Consider the following 18,367-nt stretch of genomic DNA (forward strand, 5'->3'; position numbering starts at 1 on the left):
TAAAGATTGATATGGCAAAAGCTTATGATAGTGTGGATTGGTCCTTTCTGGTACATGTTCTGATTAGACATTGCATTTCTAATCCTTGGTTCTCTGTGGTTATGAATGGTGTTCCCCAAAGAATTCTTTAAAAGGGGTCGAGGGTTGCGGCAAAGTGATCCTATTTCCCTTTATTTGTTTATTTTAGTTGAGGAAATTTTTTCGAGATTGATAAAAAAACAGGTTGATATGGGCAAGATCATTCCATTTTATCATCCTAGGGGTTCCCTTATTATTTCTCACCTGCTCTACGCTGATGATATAGTACTTTTTTGCAATGGGGGAAAGGCTTCATTGAGAGCTATTCTTGAGGTGTTGAAGACTTATAAACGATGGTCGGGGCAAGTTGTCAGCCAAAGGAAATCCAATATATTTTTTTCTTCGCATATTTCTCTGTCTAGACGCCGGGATCTCCTTCGTCTCACTGGTTTTATGGAAGGATGTTTTCTTTTCAAATATTTGGGTGTTTCTATTATTTTCGGTAGACAGAAGATTGTTCACGTTGATGACTTGATTGCTAAAGTCCAGGCTAAGTTAGAGGATTGGCAAGCTAGATTGTTATCTAGTGGGGCGTGGTTGATTCTTATCAAACATGTGCTCCAAAGTATTCCTGTTCATAGTCTTTCCATCTTAAGGATGCCTAAAGTTGCTCTTGAGAAACTTCAAAGAATCATCAGTACTTATTTCTAGGGCATCAAAGATGGCAAAACTAAGAAAAAATGGCATTCTTGGGAGGATATTTGTAAGCCGGTCTCAGAAGGTGGTATGGGTATTTGTAATCTGAAAGAAGTGCAGTCATCTCTTCACATGAAGTTAGCCTAAAATTTATTGAAAGGTAATTCTCTTTGGTCTAATTTCTTTCATGCCAAATACGTTGGTGATAGACATATTTCTATAGTGGATACAAAGAAAGGGTCCCTTTTTTGGAAGATGATTTTGCAAAGTATTCCTCTTGTGCAAGCTCATTCTAAATGAAAAGTATGGGAGGGAAACCTTTATTTTTGGCGTGATAATTGGTACGATCCTGCTCCTTTATGTGAGAGTACTCAGATTTCTGATTTGCCGAATCTTTAATTGGAAAATTGTAAAACTGAATCGGGTTGGAATTTGGAGTTATTTACTCGGTTGATTGGCCACCAAAAAGTTGAAGAGATTATCTTGCAGCTTGGTAGGACTAAGGTCTCGTTTGTTTTCAGAAAACATCTCATCTCATCTCATCTCATCATTACAACTTTCTCAACTTCCAATACAAAATAAAATAAACAATTCAACTTTTTCAAATCCTAAAACAAAAATAATATTAAAAAATATATTCTAATAATATTTTATTCAACTTTTTAATTTTAATCTTAACTCATCTCATCTGCAAAAACAAACAAACCCTAAAGATGGGCAAGATGTGATGATTTGGCTCCCGCATGCAGATGGGAAATTCTCTACTAAAAGTGCGTGGAATTGTATTCGTTCGAGGGGTCCAGAATTTTCTTAGGCTAAATGGGTCTGGAATCCTGCTCTTCCCAAAAAAATTCCGATTACAATGTGGAAGACCATTCATGATTGTCTTCAAGTGGATGACCGTATCCGCAAAATTGGTATTCCTATAGTTTCCCGTTGTGACTGTTGTTCGATTTATGGTGATGAAGACCTTAATCATGTTCTAGTGAAAGGGGATTTTGTCGAAAAAATTTGGAGAATTTGCTCGGTTGTTCTTGGAGTTCCTTTGATGGAAGGTAGTTCATGGAGACAGAGGGTGGATTGTTGTCATATGCGGGCGAGAAATTCTAACCGTACTGGTCAATTACTTCGTTTTCTCCCGGCTATCATTTCTTGGCGGCTATGGGGCGTCGCTGTAAGGCTAGGATGGAAGGCCTGATGGAATCGGTTCAACAGGTTTGGTGTTCCATAAAATATTGGGTGTTTTGGATTGCTTTAAAACTGAAGGAAGTCAGTGTGCTCACTTGGCGTGATGAAGGTATTTTACACTGTTTCAATCTGCCTTTAAATGCCTTGAGGAAGGAGATTGCCCTTCCGGTGATGTGGAAACATCCTAAGCCAGGTTGAGTTAAGATGAATGTGGATGGTTGCTCTCTTGGTAATCCCGATCCTTCGAGTGCGGGTGGTATTATTAGGGGACTTGGTTTGTGGGTTTTCCATTGCAACTGGTCATAATTTGAACAACTCTGCCGAATTGATGGGTTTACTTCATGGCCTTTGGCACATTGATCAGATGGGTCTTCTATTTGTGGAGATTGAATTGGATTCCATGTTAGTGATTAACTGGTTGAGATCTTAAAGATGTGGCCTGTGGTATATGGAAGATTATTGGGAAGAAATACAAAGTCGACTAGCTGGTCTCCATGTTTCTTTTGTTCACTGCTATCGAGAAAGTAATTCGGTTACTGATGGATTTGCTAAAATGGGTGCTAAAGGTTTAACTGGTTCTTGGACTTCGTTATCTGAGTTGCCTACTCCTATTAAAGGCAACATTAGGCTTGACAGAGGGGGCTTGCCCTATATTCGGAAAGTTCGTAGAGTTTGCTAGGGGACTTCTCTCCAGGTATGTCTTTCTTGCCTTGGTTTAAGTTCTTATTGACTTTATGTTTTGTGCAGGTTTGTTTCTTGCAGGTCATTCTCTGTGTTCGGTCTTGTTTCTTTTGGTTTTAGTCTTGTTGTCGAGTTTCTTTGGTTTTTTTGAGGTCTGGTTTTGGTTTTATTTTTATATTTATAATCCCAGGCCTTCGGTTGTAACCACGGTTTTCCTCCGCCACAAGTGAAGGCTTATTAATAAAATTGAGACAGGGTTACAATTGGACATATGACCTGCGGCTCTTTAAAAAGAATAATGGTAAAGAAATATTTAAAAGAAAATGATAAAAAAAAAATTGAAATACACTTGGGTAGGAGATCTGTAGGACTAAAAATCTGGCCTGTTTTCTATCAAGTCTTTAACTGGTCGCTACAGAGGATACTTGAAAAGTTTACAAGGAAATTTGGGGATGAACTGTCAACCGAGATTCAGTTTCCATCTAGTAGCAAGAACAACAAATTAAAAGATCCTGTGGACAAAATGAAGTGTGCAAATCAAGGAAAGACAAGTTGGAAGAAAATAAAGTATGCAAATCATATAGACAAATGTTTGATAGTGGAATGTTTTCTAGTGCATCCTCAAAAGGAAAACTCGGGAGATCTGGAGCAAGAGACAAAGTGATCAAAGCTGCCAGATGTGCTGTGAAAATAGACCAAAAGGAGGGGAGATGGAACGAGTTTTCTAGGGACAACAATTTGAAAAAGTTTTGGTACACATTAGTCATTGTATTAGCCTACATTCAACACTTGTTTTTTTTAGTTTTATGTTAAACCCATCGCCAGTACCTTCAACCTCTCTCTCTACTCAATCTCTCTCTCTGACTTCTCTTTCATTTCTTAAGCTCTCATCCTCTCTCTCTCTCTTCTCAAACTCTCTCTCCTCGACCTTTCTCTCTCCTAAAAAAGAATAGTAATCACGTAAGGTGTGGAATGATGAATAATAACTGATAAGAAGACTTATTCATTTGAAAGAAGGAGATGTCTGCATATTTGAGCTCATCAAGATGAGGAGGCTAAGGCCTTGTTTGGATACACAAAACTATCTTATCTCATCTCATCTCATTTCATCTTATTATTACAACTTTTTCAAAGTCTCACACAAAATATAATAAATAATTCAACTTTTTCAAATTATAAAATAAAAATAATATTAACAAATTATATTATAATAATATTTTATTTAACTTTTAACAAAACATTTCATCACATCTCATCTCGACTACCTAACCAAATGAGGCCTTTTGAAGTTATGTTCGACGCGGATGACTATCATGCTTGATCTAGCATTCATACCAGGATAACTAGTCCTTTTTCTTCTTGAAGACTGCTAATTTCAAAGTTCCTAATATTAAGATTACCATTTTGTAGACTGGACTAAAAGTGTTTATATCACCTTTTACCCATAGTTACAAATTTGCGTCTTTAAATTCAGTATTCACTTCCTCGAAACTCAGAAGCAGACTCTTACCATATTATATATACTAACTGGTTTATAACCAAGTTTTTGGGATATGTAAGTGTTGATTTCTCGTCATATCAAAACAATATATATAATGAAATCTGTTTAATTTTTAAAACAAGTCATGGTTTCACTTTGGCTCTAATGCAAAATTAACGAAATTAGACACGTGGTGGTCCGCAGGTACTTTTACCTCCTTACTCTCTGTTTGGATTGTGAGAAATTTAAGAAATAAAACCACTCCCTCTAGGACATATTTCCATCAGCGGGCAAGTTCATGCTACCGTAGCAACGTCCAAATCTTCTATTTTCGTTATAAGAGACTCATCCTTTTAATATGTCAAATGAAGATTCAAATATCTGATTTTATACTCATATATTACAAGAGACTCATCTTTTTAATACGCCAAATGATGATTCAAATATCTGATCTATGAGCATGAGTATTTATTTACTTACTGATAATTAGCTTTATTGACCGGCACACGAATTTTATAAGAATTAATTACGAAAAACTATTCTCCAAATTTTTTTTATTCCTTGGACTTTTGCCTGTATTTTTTTTTCTCAAAAATTTTACCAACCAATCAAAAGTTTAAAATTGAGATAAAAGCAAGCTGCTTGTTAACATTGTGTTTTGTTCAAGATAAGGTTCTGGCAACTCTGGTCAAGATCTTTCACCCTACAAAAATAAAAAAAAGGGTGGCTTGGGGATGGTCCAGGAAACTTCTGATGCCAAAGTCAATATAACATCTTAGGAAATTGTGGAAGAATAGTCAAGTTCAGAGAGAGTTCTTTGTACTTGGGGCACAATTTTTATACAAGGTTTCTAGGGAACATTCTATACCCCATGTAAGGGGGATTGACGTCACCCCTCATAGTAGCCCTAGAGCGTTTAATGCGGCGTGAGGTCTGAGGCAGTGCTATTAATACGGCGTGCCTTCTCGAGTGACGCCTTGACCGTGGATGATCGGTGTTGCCACTTTTCATGCCCATCATCAGAAAATGGAGGGCTGTTCATGCTTCTCGTTCACTTCCAGTGTGAGTTCTTTAATTCTAGGTGTCGTAGGGGATGTTAGGGTCGGCATGTCTTGTCTGTCCCCCTCAATTCGATTTCCCGTGCAATGCACTTTTCTTTAGCTGGCATAATTCGTGGGCTGAGCTCCTTTGGCAATTCTAGAGCCACAGGGGATGAAGTCTGGACCAGAACAAACCTTAATGTCTTGCACAGGCCCAACCCACGGGCCTAGGGGAAATTCCCTTTCCACTGCCAGGAGAACAAAAATAGAATGAAGAATCTTTTTTTATTTTTTTGGACAAAGAAAGGAAGAAACATTGAGCGAATACTGTTTGGATGCAAGAAGTGTTTCATTTCATCTCATCTTATCATTATAACTTTATCAAATTTTTACACAAAACATAATAAATAATTCAATTTTTTTAAATTTTAAAACAATAATAATATTAAAAAATAATATTTTATTCAACTTTTATCTCAACTTATCTTATCTTAACTCATTATTCAAACCACACCTAATTTCATTGCAGTGTATTTTTTTTTTTTTTTTTAATGGGCAATTGTATAATTGTATTGCAGTGTATCTTCTGCATCACATAGCTGGCCTTTGCTCACGCAAGAGTCAGTTTTATTAACTCTTTTTTTTCATAATTATGTTTTTAATAAAGTATTTTCATTTTAAAATAAATTGTAAAAAAATTCTGAGTTTGATTATGACTCTTAACAAACAGCAGAATCACGAGACGAAACCAGGAGTATGTCTGGTCGTATGAACCAGACTCTTGTTAAAAATGGAAACATTTTGGCTTTATGTCTGGTCGTAGTACGGTCTCCCATTATCCTTTTCCATGAAAAAGAATGAGAACGAGACAGACAAGACTCTGATTGGTGAAGCTGAAGATGGAGTACATTGTACAAATTCAGGGTCTTCCTAAACATTCAGGCATCCAAAACCTAGCACAAACATCCAACATCTTCTTCCCATGTCAGCTAAATCAAAGACCCGCCGGACTGGAGTTGTGTCGGCCAACGGCAACAGGGATCACCGGCCATCAAATTCTCAGCTGAGTTGTAGACCATCCCACTTTTTCAAGATAATACTCCCCTCCTCCATGCATGACATGAAACTGGTAAACATCACTTGTACCTCCACTTCTTTTTCTAACTATCAAGTTCTTAATCTTCTGTTTTGTCTTCAAGAAACCGAAGGAAAATAAAATGAGGCCGGATTCCTTCAATACTGTGCTAAAATTAGTTTCTTGTCTTCTTTTTGTTATTTAGTTTCTAAAAATTTGAACCCTGATCCCGATGCTTCCCCTAATTTACATGTTATGGCAATTTCACTGCATCATTGTTTCACAGCAGAAAACAATGCTAAAATTATCTGTTTCTCTCATTTTACTTGATTGGGTTGGCGATTGATACGTCGCGATAGTTTTGAGTACTTAGATTTGAAAAAAGTGAAAAGCAGGCCCTCTGACAAACTTAAACATGGGGTGAACTCACAAGCCTAATTTAAAATGTTTAAGTTATTAGATTGTGTTGCATTGCTCCAAATCTCATGAATGTTGCAATTTGATGATTAGAAACCATTGATATATACCTTGAAAGCACAGTTTTCCTAGATTTTCATTTTACACTGGCCAAAGAAAATGTAACTAAAATTGATCCCTGCAGAGTCTCCCCGAGAAGTTTGTAAGGCAATTTGGGTATGAACTGTCCACTGTTGCTGTACTCACTGTTCCCAATGGTTGCGTTTGGCGAGTGGGATTGGAGAGAGCTGACAAGAAGATTTGGTTTCGTGAAGGTTGGCAGGATTTTGTAGAATATCTTTCTATACAGCAAGGGTACTTTTTGTTCTTCAAATACATAGGGAATTCCAGTTTCCATGTTCTAATATTTGATATGACTGCTACGGAGATTCATTATCCATCTAATGGCAAAGATTTTAAATTGAAAGATCTGGTTGACATAACCGAATGTGATGGAGTAAAAGACTCAAGGCAAGGTGGTAATGCGATAGAAAATGAAACGCCTACAGCAGATGAATTGTCCGCAAAACAAGGGGAAGATGTAGAAATGAATGCTGTGCTCCCAAGAGGAGGAAATGCGATGTTCAGAGAAAGAGAAAGGGAAATTGAAGCAGCCACAATGTTCAAGACTAGAAATCCTTATTTCTTTCGTATCTTTCGGCCATATAATTTAAACAACTCATTTCTGGTGAGCCTTTATTATTATTATTTGGATAACAAAGACTTGTTCATTAAAATTAGAGCATTACAAACATTGTTTCTCAAACCAAATAACTAGTGAAATTACATCCGGGAAGGACTCCCCCCAAACACGGTTGGTTTGGATAGTGAGATGAGAATTTTTAATTTTAGATGAAAGTTTAAAATACTATTTTTTAATATTATTATTGTTTTTGAATTTGAAAAAGTTGGATTATTTATTATATTTTATGTGAGAATTTGATAAAGTTGTAATGATGAGATAATATGAGATGAAATGAGAATTTTGAGTCTCATGACTCTCATCCCACTTTCCAAGCCAGAATTCACATGCCAAGCATATTTGGCCAGTCTGTGTCCTCCTTCATTTCCCATGCGTCCAATGTGCTGTATCTCGCAGTGCCTGAAACTCTTCAATTCTTTAGTCTCTTTATTATTTTTTTATGTGCTGATGAAATGTTCAAATCACCTAGAAATATGCTTTGTTCTGATTCTTCTTTCCTTTGCAGTTATTGCCTACGGAATTTGCCAAGAAGTATGTCAAAGGGTTAAAAATTGTGAAACTTCAAGCATCTGATGGAAGACAGTGGCATTGCCTAGTCCGTGGCGTCAAGGGTGCAACATTGCCTTTAAGAATCAGCAAAGGATGGAAGACATTTTGCAAGGACAATCAATTAAATGAAGGGGATATCTGTGCCTTTGAGCTGGTCAGGAGGAAGCTGGATGCAGTGTTAAAAGTCTCGAAAATTATGCAGGACAATTGAACTAACCTTCAAACTATGCCAATTTGTCTAAGCTTAGTTGATGTTTGACATGCAGAAACTTAACAAGGTACTTTTTCCTTTGATTTTGTTTTACTGCTATGGCTTGTTGTGATGGACTTTTATGCAAAAACCTTTTGGTGAAGCTTGTCCATACTGCCTACTGGATCTTGTTGAAGAAGTGTGGCAGTACAAACTTCAGCTATTATTGCTAAAGCCCTTTTGTTATTACCTCCACTTACAGCTGCTTCATTTCGTGCCTGAAACTAGGGAATTTATCAAATTAAGCTGCAAAAAAAGTTGGGAATCTGCTCATATAATCATAGAGTTAATCGGGCCCATCATGAGAAGGCAATTGGTATATCTATTCAATCAAAATGGAATCAACTTTAAAAAGGTGCAATGGACTCATAACTCTGTGTTTGAAAATGGAGTCCCAACACTTTGCGCTAAGGGTAACTGTACTAGAAAAGCATGCAAGAACTGTTGGGTTGGCGACCAGGAACATGCATCTATGATCTATATCTTAGGTTCTTTTTGCCAGGTTAGCGATTAGCATTTGAATATCTCTTCATAAGGAGTGAAAGGGGATCATATTCATACCCTTTTTTGAGAATAACATCATCTATAATTGATTAAATAAGCAATATGGTAGACATAAGTAGGTGATTCTATCCCTTTGTTAGGAATTAGAATGCTGCATCTTCTATTTTTGAGTCTCAAATTATATCACGTAAACATTTTATTAAATATGTTATCCATACTGGCTTATAAATAGAATTTTTTTATTATAAATATCTGCTAAAAAATTATTATTATTATTATTTTTGGCTTATAATCAATATATCACAGGACACTCGTTATTGTAATACATAAAAGTCAAAATAAAATTTAAAATAATATTATTTTATTATATACAAATTGTTATTTATTGGTAACATTATCATTTCTCCTCCCATTTTGCCTGCATCAAGTTTCCTCTTTTTTTTTTTTTTTTTTTTTTTTTTTTTTTTTTTTTTTTTTTTTTTTAACTCAACTTATGGTCACAGTCTCGTAGCATCCTCGTTGGATTATGTAAATACAAATTCAATAAGAAGTTTTGCTAATAAACTTTAAAAACAGTCTGGATTATACAACTTTAAAAGAATATGAATTTTAGCTACAATAATTTGTTATCAGGGAATTTGTTTATGGTATTCCTTCGTTATAAGTGAAGGCTTTTTAATAAAAATTGAGAAGTGGTCACTCTTGTACATGTGATTTCGGCTCTTTTTATTTATTTTTTATTTTTTAAAAAAAGCTACAATAATTTGGGATTGGTGGTTATATTTGGTAGTCAATGTAGCTAGACCAAATTGATTAAAAAATATTTTCAGGTACTTACTATTTCCTTAGCTTTTCTTCTACACCATTTCTTATTTGTTCCTTTGCTTTTTTTCTGCACTATTTATTTTATTTCAAAGTTTTTTTTTTTTTTTTTTTGCTTGTTATTGTTGAGTTCAAGGCTCGTTTGTTTTCAGAGATGAGATGAGATGAGTTTAAATTAAAGTTAAAAAGTTAAATAAAATATTATTAAAATATATTTTATGGTTATTATTTTTATTTTGAGATTTAAAAAAGTTGAATTGTTTATTTTATTTTATATAGGGATTTAAAAAAGTTATAATGATGAGATGAGATGTTTTCTGAAAATAAACAAGGCCCAATCTTTCAGATTTAGGATTTTTTTTTTTTGGGTGGGGGGATTTGTGCTTTGTTTTGGTGCTCCCAGGGCTAGGATTTGAGCCGGAAACAAAAATAAAATTAATGAGTGTTTTTTTAGGTAAAAATGTAATAGACAGATGTATTTTTTTTAATAATGTTGTATTAAATATTTAGAATGCATTTGTTGCACTCTAGAAATATTGTTGTGTACTTGTATTAATGTATTTTCATATAGCTCTTAATTTAAAAAAAAATTAATAGAAAAAAATAAAAAATATATATTATTAAATTTATAATATTTTATTATTATTTTAACTAATAGATAAATAATTCAATATAAAAATAAGTTTTGGGTGAAATAATTAAATATAAAATTATATCATATTATGTAAATTTTACATTTATATTTACAGCCATGATTGGGGAAAAAAATAAAATAAAGCCTTTCCTTTGCCGTGTAATAAAAAACGTTTCTTTTACAACGGTATTTATAACACCCTCGCTATTTCAGTCGCCGTCCTTTCAAATATTTCTCGTGTTTTATTTGGACATCATAATTCCAGAACAGAACTTCAACAACTTGACGCCTACTCTATAACAAACAAAGAGGAAAAATTACTATTAAGAATTTGCGGAGAGGGAGAGAGAGAGAGAGAGAGAGAGATAGAGAGTTCTAGGGAGGGAAAAAAGGAGCTGATGGAGAGAAAGGTTGTGGTGATATCCTGTGTAGTGGGATTATTGGGGCTGTTATCAGCTGCTACTGGTTTTGCTGCAGAGGCTACAAGGATTAAGGTAAACGAAAGTACCATTTATGCATATGGGTTTTGCTTATATTTCTTAGCGCTCTCATTCTTTAATGGGTTCATTCAAGATTGTCGTTTTGTTGCTTTCTCTTTGTCATCTTGCTTTTATGTGATACCCTAGCTCTCTGATTGGTTGCTAATAAACCTAAGGAAATGTGAAAAGGCGAAAAAGAAAAAGCAATCTTCTTTGCTGTTTCGTTTTCTAGTAATTGAGGGGGAACTTTGATGGTGGATAACCTGCGATTCACACCCTTTTCTTTTGACGAACGAGAAGTTTCATTTCACCAACTGGAAAAAATACTCGTAAACCTACTCCAGCAGTACGAAAACAAACAGCTTAATATTGAACATAAATGAAACTTGTGCTTATTTGAGTATAGTCATGAATTTTCTTGCTATTAGAAGATCTATGTCTCACATTCATTCTAACCGGATGTGGTCGATGGTTGCTGCCTAAGCTAGCTTGCACCCTAGTCGTAAAGCCCTTGCCGGTTAGCTTCTTAACTTCTCAATAAGGTCATCATCCTCGAGTCCCAGCTTCCAACATGTTTTTGGATAAGTAATCTCCTTAACATCTCTTTCCAAAATTTCTTGATGAAAGAGCATCCATATTCTAGTTTTACTTGTTTATGCAAGAAATTGCGTAATTTGTCTCCATGCTACCCCCACTTGCTAACCTATCCCTTGTTGCAAGCCCATTTTTTACAGTTAAGTCCATTGTTAGAATTTAGAACCCATTTTACTATGTTAAACCACCATGTATCCCAAAGCTTAAGTTGATGGAAAGGGGTAAATTTAATTATTTAAATTATGTCTTAGTACTCTTTCTCTCACATGTGGGCCAGACTCTTCCTTAATAGTTGAGTCTAAAACGTGAAATATTTTAATTAAATGGGTGATGTGTTTCAAACTCAGAACCCCCACTCTGATGCTATGTTAAATTACCATTTGTCTCAAAGTTTTTTTTTTTTTTTTTTATCAGTAAATAAGAATTTTATTGAAAATAGGTGAAGCCAAGTACACATTTGTACCAAAAGTTTAAGCTGATGGGAAGAGAGAGGTAAATTTAATTACTTCAATTATATCTTAATAGTTACTACCAATTGATGATGGGCAATTCAGCTCAAACAACCCCCAAGTTGTGGTGCAAATATACCCCAGTAATCGAAGGAATGGAATACCCGCATCATCTTGTCTGGTCTGCACTTCATGGAGCTCGCTTTAAATCAACACCAGATCTTCAGATCTTGCAGAGACCGGAAACAATTGGCATTCTGTTTAACACTAGAAAGCTTCAAAAACATAAAGCTAGCAAATTAATACAAATCTTTTTACCCAATCATCAGACCAAGTAAGATCCTGCCCTAAGAGCTTTTAGTTTAAGTTTCTCAAGTCTCTAACCTAAGAGCTCTCTCTTGGAGCTGAAACCATCTAAAAAATCCTGCCCCTAACTAAATAAGTCCGGTGTCCATGCAGCCCAAATGGATCCCTCGTGTAGAAGAGTTCCATTTATGATTCAATACAGCAGCTTTTTTGAAATCTATAGCTTTGATTAAACCTAAACCGCCCTCCTTTTGGGGTGGAAGAAGTGATTCCATGTTAGTTTAGCTCTGGAAGCTCTAACATCAGTATCGCCATACAAAGATGCATTAAATTTATGTTTCAATTACTTATAAAAAAAAAAAAAAATTATGTTCCAATTAATTTTTTGACCTGTAAGAATGAAGTGGCTTGTCCTATATATTTGAATCAGCTACAATCTTCCTTTAAAGAATAGTTGTTTCATTGAAGAGTTTACTTGAGCAGTATTGTAACCCAAAGAAGTGTATCTTGCATGTCATGGATCCCTGAAAGTAAAGAAAAACCTAAGTACCTTTGTAATAGCTTGTTCTCTTTAAAATTCATAAGAGACAACCTAGGCTTTGTTATTCCTCACACCAACAAAGGAAGTTTCACTCTGCTGGAATTGGCTGATAAACCTTGGAGTTGTTGAAACTTTTCAAACGCCTGCCGTATAGTTGCAGTAAAAGAAAATTGAGCAGCAGCAAAGACTATTAAATTGTCAGATATGAAAGCTGAATCCTTTCATTCTTTGGATGGAAATCAAAGTTTCTGACCACAGCTTGTGGCGCGAATCTGTAAAAATTCCCCTTGCCATGAGAAACAAATAAGGAGAAAGAATATTAAATTGTCTCAACCCCTTCTTTCCTTCAAATAACCAACCAAGCCACCATTCAAAGCAATCAAATAATTTGCTGTGATAATGCAGGCCCAGATCCAATAAATAAAGTTAGCTAGAATGCCAATAGCTACTAATATACAAAGATTAAAATCCCACTCCACAGTATCATAAGCACGGATTTGAGCATTTGGATAGATTTCCATATTTCTCTTTATTGACCATTCAGAGCATGAATTTGAGCATTTTGACTTTGTTTTTGCACTTTGAAGATGTGGCCCCATTATTTCAATTTCCATACACTTAGAACCTGTGGCAAGAATACCAGCCTATCAATAATTTTTTTTTTTTGATAGGTCTCTATTAAGAAGTTACAAGTACATATAAGGTTTTGGCCCTGGCTAGTACTAGAAAATGAAGATATTTTTTTATAAGTGAATGATATGACATCCTTGGAAGTTGAAATTCCACTGTAGCTTGAGAATATTAGTCAAGACTCAAGACTCAACCATCACTCATTAATCTGGACTGCATCTAGCTTTCTAGCTACAAAGTCAAACTCTTCTCTCTAAGTTGTCTATGTATACAAAGCCCCTAGATAAGGATGATCAAAGATATCCCGCATTATAAAGACAATTGCAGAATTCAGTTTCAAACCCGCTATTACCTTACCCACCGTATTTTTCACAAGCTGTTTTAACAATGTTAAAATCCCTTGCTAAGTGCCAAGGCCTGCCTAAATTTGGGAGCCGTGCGGAATGATCTCTTTCCAGAGATGTCTTCTAGATGCACCACTATTAGAATCATTAATGAAAAAAATGTGCAACATGAAATTGCCATCAGTGTTGGAAACATCAGAATGATAGGAAAACTTTAGCAAAGAAACATCTGGCACACCATTCTACAATATCCATATCCTGTCTATTTCATGACAATTGTAATTATAAACTCCAAGGAACAGGGTTCCTTAATTCTTAAAGCATTCTTGCCTTTTCAACTCTACTCCAAACCAGGCACAGCAAATTTTATTTATTTATTGATAAGTAGGCACAGCAAAAAAATATAAGACTTGAAAGCCATGACCTTCTTGTCTGTTTGCTTAAACGGGTAATTAACACATCTTAAAATCTAAATGAGACAATTCACATATGGAGCAGGTGTAGGCTCACTTTCATAATCAGAATTAAGTGAATTCGAGCTGCCATTTTCACCTCTAGCCTTCACAATTCTTCTATTTATTTAACTTCAGCCCATCTGCTAGAGTAGCATCAATCAGCTGTTCGATAATGATATTAACATCACGAGTCCTCTTCTACTGCATTTGAACTCTCATCCATCTCTTTCTCTGTTTCTTTTTTACATGAAATACCAGCATTTGTTTGTACCTTAGTTGCACTCAAGGAGACCTCAGACCTCAACTTGACTTGCGACATTCTTTGTGGCTTCCTTTCTGGATAAAATAGAGAATTTTCGCCATTCAGAAGTTCTTATCATCATAATTAGCTATTTCACAAGCTTTGATGTCCAACTCATCAATAGCCACCGCCTCACCACAATTGGAAGAGTTCCTCTAAGTTCGAGTGACGAGTGTGTGAACTCTTGTATCTTCCTCTGTAGAGTACCTCCTTGAACAGAAGCCCTAACCTGAGCTCTTGATCTAGTGTTATCCTCAGCCATGGCAACTTTAGAGAATTGAAGATAGGATTAGATCTCCTAGTTTTTCAATCTTAAATGTGTTACACTTTGTTACTTAATAGCAATAATGTAACGCCCCAATAGAAGGCCCAAACCACATGGCCTATACTTCAAAAAGACTAGTCAATGATACAATTGGAGTCCCATTTGAACCTTATAAAGAGCAAGAACTTCTCATTCCCAAACAACGTGGGATCCCATACACCACCTACCCTTATTCTTATCATATGGGGTGTCACAAACAATTACCAGATCTCTGAGATTTTACACCAGTCATCAAATCATCCACTCCATAAATGCTGCTCCTCTGATTTGTGGACCAATTGAAGTTCATCCACAATTGGGGGGAAGTGCTTCTTTAGAAGCCCTACATCTATGCAATTGGGATGGTACTGCCTCCTATTTTGTGTCCAGTTTTTTTTCTTCATAATAATTATTATTCTTTGCCTACAGTTGTCTTTTCCCCCTATGAGCTACCAACGGTGGTTTTGAGTTTTATGATAATGTCATATTACTTTTATATCCACAGGGTTCTCAAGTTCAGTTCCCTTCAACTTCTCAATGTGTATACCCTAGAAGTCCAGCTATGGCTCTTGGTTTAACTGCAGCACTGGCTCTTATGATAGCTCAAATAATTTTAAATGTCTCAACTGGGTGTATTTGTTGCCGAAGAAGTCCTAATCCTTCTGGCTCTAATTGGAGAGTAGCACTGGTCTGCTTTGTTTTTTCCTGGTAAGTTTCATGTAGTAATTGCTGATTATAGTCATAAGACACTTGTTCCTGTTTGATTGTTCTCATTTTATCATATGAGAAATTATCATTGATGCGGACTTGTATCAGAATCTTAAAGCATTTTTCAATAGAGACCTTGGCTTTAAAGAGGTCGAAATATAGAGACCGGTTTGGTGTAGTGCTGTTTCATGAAATAGTTTCATAGTATTGAGTGTTCCTGTTATATGCTACTACTAAAAATTTATATCTGAATTAGTTTTTTTTTTTCTCTGGCTGGATCACTTGTGTGGTTATGCCGTAGGTCTTCCTTGAAAGATGTACCACCTTGTTTTTTTACAAGTAACTGATTATATTAATAATAATAGGCATAGCCCAAGTACAAAGGAGGGTATACAAGAGTTTACACCTAGTCAGGAGGAGGAAAAAGAATCACGAAAACCATGAAGATGTAGGCCATTGAAATCATACCATCATCTGTAATTCTTTTCTTCCTCAAGCAAGTTTTAGTGCCCCTGCATCCTTTCATGACCAAACCTATTAAGATGATATACAATGAAATGACTTACTAATTTTGTTTTCCAGCTCCCAAAACTTCTAGAATTTGAGAAGAGCACACTGGAGAAGATTGACTCCTCGACTCTAATCTACCACATTTTTCTGAAGTGAATTAAGGATACACCTACAATTATCTAACTCTTTTACAACATTGAGATCAATAATGTTAAATTGCAACGTTCAAATCAAGAAAACTTTAGCATTATTGATGAGGTGGCACTATCACATTGGTTAGTTGTGTATCATTACTTCTCTGAAAATCTTGTAGTTCTAATTAGAGGATTCCCTAAACTCAGTTGAATACCTTCTAGAATTACTTGTGATTTTTTTCCTTGCCTTAAGTTGAGATTGTCTATTTCACAATTGAGCAGGTTCACGTTTGTCATTGCGTTTCTTTTGTTGCTGACGGGTGCTGCACTCAATGATCAACATGGTGAAGAAAGTATGTACTTCGGCAACTACTATTGCTATGTTGTGAAACCTGGAGTCTTTGTTGGAGGTGCCTTTTTGTCCCTTGCAAGTGTGATTCTTGGTATTCTCTATTATCTCACCTTAACTTTGGCAAAGAACGGTAACAACCCATGGGGAAATTCTGCTGTTCCTAACCAAGGAGGGATAGCTATGGGACAACCTCAGTTCCCACCCCAGACTCAGAGTACTCACGAACCTGTTTTTGTACATGAAGACACTTATATCAGACGACAATTTACGTGATTGGCAATTTGTTGTTCATACAGATTTGATGATATGTGGTCCTCTCAGCAGATTACAATATGCTCCTATCAGTCTTGAAAGGATGATTGTGTTGGCTCACCAGGGAAATGTGGGTTTCTTCATTCACATATTCTGCTCTTGGCTGGCATCGGCAGGATCTTTTTAATGTGTTTTTCAGTAACTGGGATATCTTGTGTTCATATAAACGCATTTAAAGGTAAGAAATACGTCTTTTTGGTCCATGGTTTGATAATTTTCCAAATATGGCATGCTGCTCGAATGAATTGGACTAATTTACACACACTATTGAAGATGCAGAATCTTGAATGGAAAAATGATATACGGTGCAACCATTTTCACAACTCTTTATACAATCTGTTTTAGATGAGGAGCATTTTTTGCAACAACTTACTTATAAAGTGACATTGCTTTTTAGAAATACCCCATAATTTGAAATGATCGTTTGAGACTCGGAGATTTTTTCTATTCATAACCCATAATTTAAAATACTTGTAATTAAGGTCTCGTTTGTTTTCACAATTATTTTTATATCATGTAATCATTTTAATTTTTTTAAATTTTTGTACAAAATAAAATAAATAATTCAACTTTTCAAATTTCAAAATAAAAATAATATTAAAAAAATATTTTAATAATATTTTATTCAACTTTTAACTTTTATCTCAATTCATTTAATCTTATCTGTAAAAACAAACGAACCATAAGTCTCTTCCCCCGACCTCTTTCTCTTGGAACTTATTGAAATGGCTAATGGATAATTGTTACGGTCAATATCTTAAGCCTTTAACCTCTTTCTATATGCCATAACATGCCTCATAGATAATAAGGCTTTGAAATGAGTGATCATGATTCAACAAAACATTCACCAAATTTGAATTAACCCATAACAAATTCTTAAAAAAAAATATGCGAAGAAAAAGCCATGAAAAGGGACCACAGGCCAATAATTGCATACAAATAATGGCACCAGATAGTACTATTCTCGTATAAAGACAAGGAGATTAATCAAACATACACGTTTAAACTTATGACCATTCAACAAACAATATGCTTATCAACAAAAGTCAACACAAAGAAGGTGTCTACAATGTACTATATTGGAAAATATATTCTGAAATGTTTTGTAAATTAGAGAATATGTAAAATAACAAGAATAAATTAGAAAGAGAGAATCTGATGTTGAGACACTTATGATAGACGCTTTCCTTAGAGTAGATTCTACCGCCTCCAATATTAAACATGCATTAGGCTTCTTGACAGTCTATTTCCAAGATATAACAACGTTGGTTCCCGTTAGTCTCCTCGTCGGTGCACACAAAAAGAGATCATCGAACCTGATATAAAATAGCCAAAGCCTAAAGAAAGAAAGATAAAAGAAGGAGGGAGTGTTTCTCTAATTTTGTAAATAATTTTGAGTTTTTAATGAATTTGTGGGTGGGGTTCCCTACTTATAGAGAATGAAAGGGTACATATGAAATGTCACATCACATCAATGAAATGATATTTGTAAAAAGTCACAACTTAAATGAATGAGCACTTTTGAGAAATCATAACTTCTCAAATATTAGAGAATACATTGAAAATGTTTCTAACTCACCAAAGGACACAACCCTTTGTTTGGTTGGGAAGCGGTTAAGGCTCATATCCCCAAGAGACATACATTGGTTCAAGTACCAAGACACATTTTCATTTAAATCTAGACAACCGAACCGACACATTGAACAAAGGTAATGGTTCACATTATTTTTACTTTACATCAAATATTTTAATCATTTCTAAGTTAAAAAACTAACATACTATACTATAATGTACGAGAACGGCCAACAACAATATCGTGATTTATTAACATTAATTAGACGTACCCCATATT

At 35.1% G+C, this 18,367-nt stretch overlaps 3 protein-coding genes across 4 annotated transcripts in view; 2 read left to right on the forward strand and 1 right to left on the reverse strand.

The window, feature by feature from the left end:
- LOC121254958 (late embryogenesis abundant protein At5g17165-like) overlaps positions 1-10,459 on the reverse strand; it is a 25,425-nt gene extending 14,966 nt beyond the window's left edge. The window contains exon 1 of the mRNA XM_041155207.1: positions 10,447-10,459. The gene's annotated coding sequence lies outside the window, so the exon portion shown is untranslated. The remainder of the gene's footprint in view (positions 1-10,446) is intronic.
- LOC121254957 overlaps positions 1-16,718 on the forward strand; it is a 24,537-nt gene extending 7,819 nt beyond the window's left edge. The window contains exons 1-4 of one of the 2 annotated variants that reach the window (XM_041155204.1): positions 10,315-10,453; positions 10,486-10,590; positions 15,005-15,207; positions 16,134-16,718. In XM_041155204.1, coding sequence (XP_041011138.1) covers positions 10,495-10,590; positions 15,005-15,207; positions 16,134-16,476 — 642 coding nt within the window. In that variant the 5' untranslated portion in view covers positions 10,315-10,453; positions 10,486-10,494 and the 3' untranslated portion in view covers positions 16,477-16,718. Of the gene's footprint in view, positions 1-10,314; positions 10,454-10,485; positions 10,591-15,004; positions 15,208-16,133 lie in introns of those variants that run through there. The other variant, XM_041155205.1, reaches the window with a different exon arrangement.
- LOC121254956 (B3 domain-containing transcription factor VRN1-like) lies at positions 5,902-8,331 on the forward strand. The gene is made up of 3 exons (XM_041155203.1): positions 5,902-6,232; positions 6,780-7,322; positions 7,843-8,331. Exons 1-3 carry the CDS (start codon positions 6,086-6,088, stop codon positions 8,095-8,097), a joined length of 945 nt encoding a protein of 314 aa, XP_041011137.1. The 5' UTR covers positions 5,902-6,085; the 3' UTR covers positions 8,098-8,331.
- Positions 16,719-18,367: the final 1,649 nt, after the last annotated feature.

Source organism: Juglans microcarpa x Juglans regia, chromosome 3D, assembly GCF_004785595.1.
Source record: "Juglans microcarpa x Juglans regia isolate MS1-56 chromosome 3D, Jm3101_v1.0, whole genome shotgun sequence".
In the NCBI taxonomy this organism is placed as follows: Eukaryota; Viridiplantae; Streptophyta; class Magnoliopsida; order Fagales; family Juglandaceae; genus Juglans; species Juglans microcarpa x Juglans regia.

Coding starts and splice junctions, on each gene's coding strand:
- LOC121254956 (XM_041155203.1), top strand. CDS start 6,086: ATGTCAGCTAAATCAAAGACCCGCCGGACTGGAGTTGTGTCGGCCAAC. Junction 6,233..6,779: donor CCATGCATGACATGAAACTG/GTAAACATCACT, acceptor TGATCCCTGCAG/AGTCTCCCCGAGAAGTTTGT. Junction 7,323..7,842: donor ATTTAAACAACTCATTTCTG/GTGAGCCTTTAT, acceptor TTTCCTTTGCAG/TTATTGCCTACGGAATTTGC.